This window comes from Dipodomys ordii, unplaced genomic scaffold (assembly GCF_000151885.1).
Source record: "Dipodomys ordii isolate 6190 unplaced genomic scaffold, Dord_2.0 Scaffold781, whole genome shotgun sequence".
Lineage (NCBI taxonomy): Eukaryota > Metazoa > Chordata > Mammalia > Rodentia > Heteromyidae > Dipodomys > Dipodomys ordii.
In genome coordinates this window covers 1-3,327 of record NW_012267997.1, presented here as the reverse complement: position 1 = coordinate 3,327, position 3,327 = coordinate 1, and the positions used below count along the sequence as shown (strand labels likewise).

General features: G+C 48.6%; 1 protein-coding gene across 1 annotated transcript; it reads left to right on the top strand.

The window, feature by feature from the left end:
• Nucleotides 1–2,599: 2,599 nt before the first annotated feature.
• On the top strand, nt 2,600–3,320 carry LOC106001903 (olfactory receptor 150-like; the record flags this gene model as incomplete). Its single annotated transcript, XM_013036846.1, has 1 exon — nt 2,600–3,320. A coding segment is annotated over exon 1 (721 nt), but the record flags the coding sequence as incomplete, so codon positions are not given.
• Between the last annotated feature and the right edge of the window lie 7 nt (nt 3,321–3,327).

Below are 3,327 nucleotides of genomic sequence, written 5' to 3'. Positions count from 1 at the left end.
ATGTAATAAACCATTACTTCTGTGATCTTTTCCCATTACTGGAGCTCTCCTGCTCCAGCACATTTGTCAATGAGGTAGTGGTCCTGTGCTTCAGTGCGTTTAATATCATCGTCCCCAGCCTCACCATCCTGGGCTCCTACATCTTCATCATCGCCAGCATCCTCCGCATTCGCTCCGCGCAGGGCAGGTCCAAGGCCTTCAGCACCTGCAGCTCCCACATCTCCGCTGTTGCTGTCTTCTTTGGTTCTGCTGCCTTCATGTACCTGCAGCCGTCCTCAGTCAGCTCCATGGACCAAGGGAAGGTGTCCTCTGTGTTTTACACCATTGTTGTGCCTATGTTGAATCCCATGATCTACAGCCTGAGAAATAAGGATGTCAAAATTGCCCTAAATAAGTTCCTGGAAAGGAAAGGTTTTATATGAAAAATACCATTTTTCTCAGCAAAAAAATATGTGTTTTATAGATATTTGGTTAAAGATACAGCAATGAGATGCCACAATGAGTGTCCCCAAGTCCTTGACTATAAGAAAGTGGTTTCCAAAAGCAGGATGGCATCTACAGAGTCAGACTCATGGAACCTCACCCTCTACTGGCCGCACGTCATCTCCTCAGGCTGCACTGCAGCTCCTGCAGAAGCGGGTTCTTCAAAGCCCTCTTGTAACTGGCCCATCTTATTTGAAATGTGGGTCTTTACAGTCTACGTCCAATTATCTTATTGAAGGGACTAAGTGTTCACCAAAATTCATTTCTCTGATGGAGCTGGGAAGGTGGCTCAGTGGTAGAGTGCTTGCCTTGCATGCATGAGGCTCTGGGTCCAATTCCTCAGCACCACATAAGCAGAAAAAGCTGGAAGTGCATTGTGGCTCAAGTGGTAGAGTGCTAGCCTTGAGCTGGGACACTGCCCAGGCCCAGAGTTCAGGCCCCATGACCAGAAAAAAAATTCTCTGACATAATCCATCTATAAGGAGATATGTCTAATTTTGTCTTTGTCTGGAGGAAGATTTTAAGAATATATGTTATAAATAAAGTCATTTTAAACCCTTCTAAAATTAAAGGCTTAATGTGTTCTGTTTGGTTTTTATTTCCAAACCACCAAACAAATCAAGTGATTTCTAAAGTGCCATAAAAGAAGTGCTAAAGAATTCTTTGCTTGGGGCTGGGAAGGTGGCTCAGTGGTAGAGTGCTTGCCTTGCATACATGAGGCCCTGGGTTCGATTCCTCAGCACTACATAAGCAAAAAGGAAAAAAGCCAGAAGTGGTGCTGTGGCTCAAGTGGTAGAGCGCTTGCCTTGAGCTGGGACACTGCCCAGGCCCAGAGTTCAGGCATTTGCCTTTGGCCAAGGCAGGCCAGGCCCAGGGTCTTTTCCTGCGTCCCACACATGCGGCCAGCTGCCCTGCGCGGCACTTGTTTGAGAGGAGAACATTTCAGTCATACGTGGAATTGCTCTGGCTGTAGGCCCGTCTGTCCACACTGTCCATCCACACCGCGAGGCACATGCCCGTGCTTGGCCATCCTCACTCAGGCCCCAGCTTCCTGACCTGACCTGCTTCAGCGCCGCTGGGCTTTCATTCCAAGTCCCACAAGGTGATGATTACTACGATGGCAGAGCACAGGTGTCCTCCATGGTGGCTAATGAGCGCTGCAGACAAAGGATTCAAAAGTCAGTTTTAATTACATCCCAACAGCCCGTCCCTGTGGAAGGGCGTCCTGAGGGGCGTTCCTGTCTGCTTCATGAGCCTCTTCCACAGCCAGACTCTTGGTGCGCTGAGCCAGCTGCTCGGAGTCTGGCGCAGCGAGGAGGGGCCCTGGCCTGGCTCACCGAGTGCGTGAGCACCTCACAACTGGACATCTGTGTCCTGATCCCCAAGTCCAGGCGAGAACACAGTCTTCATTTGTACTGCCACCAGCAACGTCGAGTCATTTCACTTCGGGGTGCCTGATCTGTAGCTCGCTCACAACCAGGACAGAAACTTCCAGGACGATCCAGAGTAAGTACCCAGATTCCATTTTCCCAGAGCCTTTTGACGTCAGAATGTGGCGGGACTTCCTGGAGTCCAATCTCCATACACAATAGGAATTTCCTAAACCTCCCTGAAAATGAAAATCCATGTTTTGCAATGACACATCAGATGAGAGAAAATTGTCTTTGTCATGGTTCAACACATATTTCTTTCAACTGTGTTTAGCACAGTTGGGCTAACAAGACAAGATGAATCTGCCAGGCTGTAGCCAAGCCTTCTTAGTAAGAAAAATAAGTTCAATCTGTATCTGTGCTTTGAGGCACAAGAATTTCTTGGCACAGTCTATCGAAGTCATCAGATCTGTTCCTCAGTGAGACACTGCATATACTAACAGCCACTCACTGCATAGAACACAAATATGATGGTTTTATATGATAGCCATTTACCTATCTGATAGGTATTGTGATTCCAAAGCTTATGACTGTTTATTTTATAACTGCTAACTTGAAACTCTCAGAGAACTGATACCTGGCTGAGAAGACTGGAATTCTTTTTCACATCTCAATATTTGGTGAGACAATACATTCTTACCTCATTTTTTTTTCTTCTCTCCCTACATAGATTGCCCCAAGAAGAAATGGCCCCAGGAAACCACTCCGCAGTGACTGAGTTCATCCTGGCAGGGCTAACAGAGAAGCCAGAGCTCCAGCTGCCCCTCTTCCTCCTCTTCCTGGGGATCTACGGGCTCACGGTGCTGGGGAACCTGGGCATGATGGTGCTGATCGCGCTCAGTTCTCACCTGCACACCCCCATGTACTTTCTCCTCAGCAGTCTCTCCTTCATTGACTTCTGTCATTCCACTGTCATCACCCCCAAAATGCTGGTGAGCTTCGTGACAGAGAACACCATCTCCTACCCGGAGTGCATGGCTCAGCTCTACTTCTTCCTTGTCTTTGTTATCGCCGAGTGCCACATGCTGTCTGCCATGGCCTACGACCGCTACGTGGCCATCTGTAAGCCCTTGCTCTACAACGTCACCATGTCCCGTGGAGTCTGCTCCTGGATGGTGGCTGGCGTGTATGGCCTGGGGTTGATTGGTGCCACGGCCCACACTGTCTGCATGCTGAGAGTGAATTTCTGTAGGGCAAATAGAATAAACCAATACTTCTGTGACCTTTTCCCTCTCCTGGAACTCTCCTGCTCCAGTATTTTTATTAATGAAACAGTAGTTCTGTGTTTAAGCACTTTTAATATCTTTGTGCCGACCCTGACCATCCTGGGCTCCTACATCTTCATCATCGCCAGCATCCTCCGCATTCGCTCCGCGCAGGGCAGGTCCAAGGCCTTCAGCACCTGCAGCTCCCA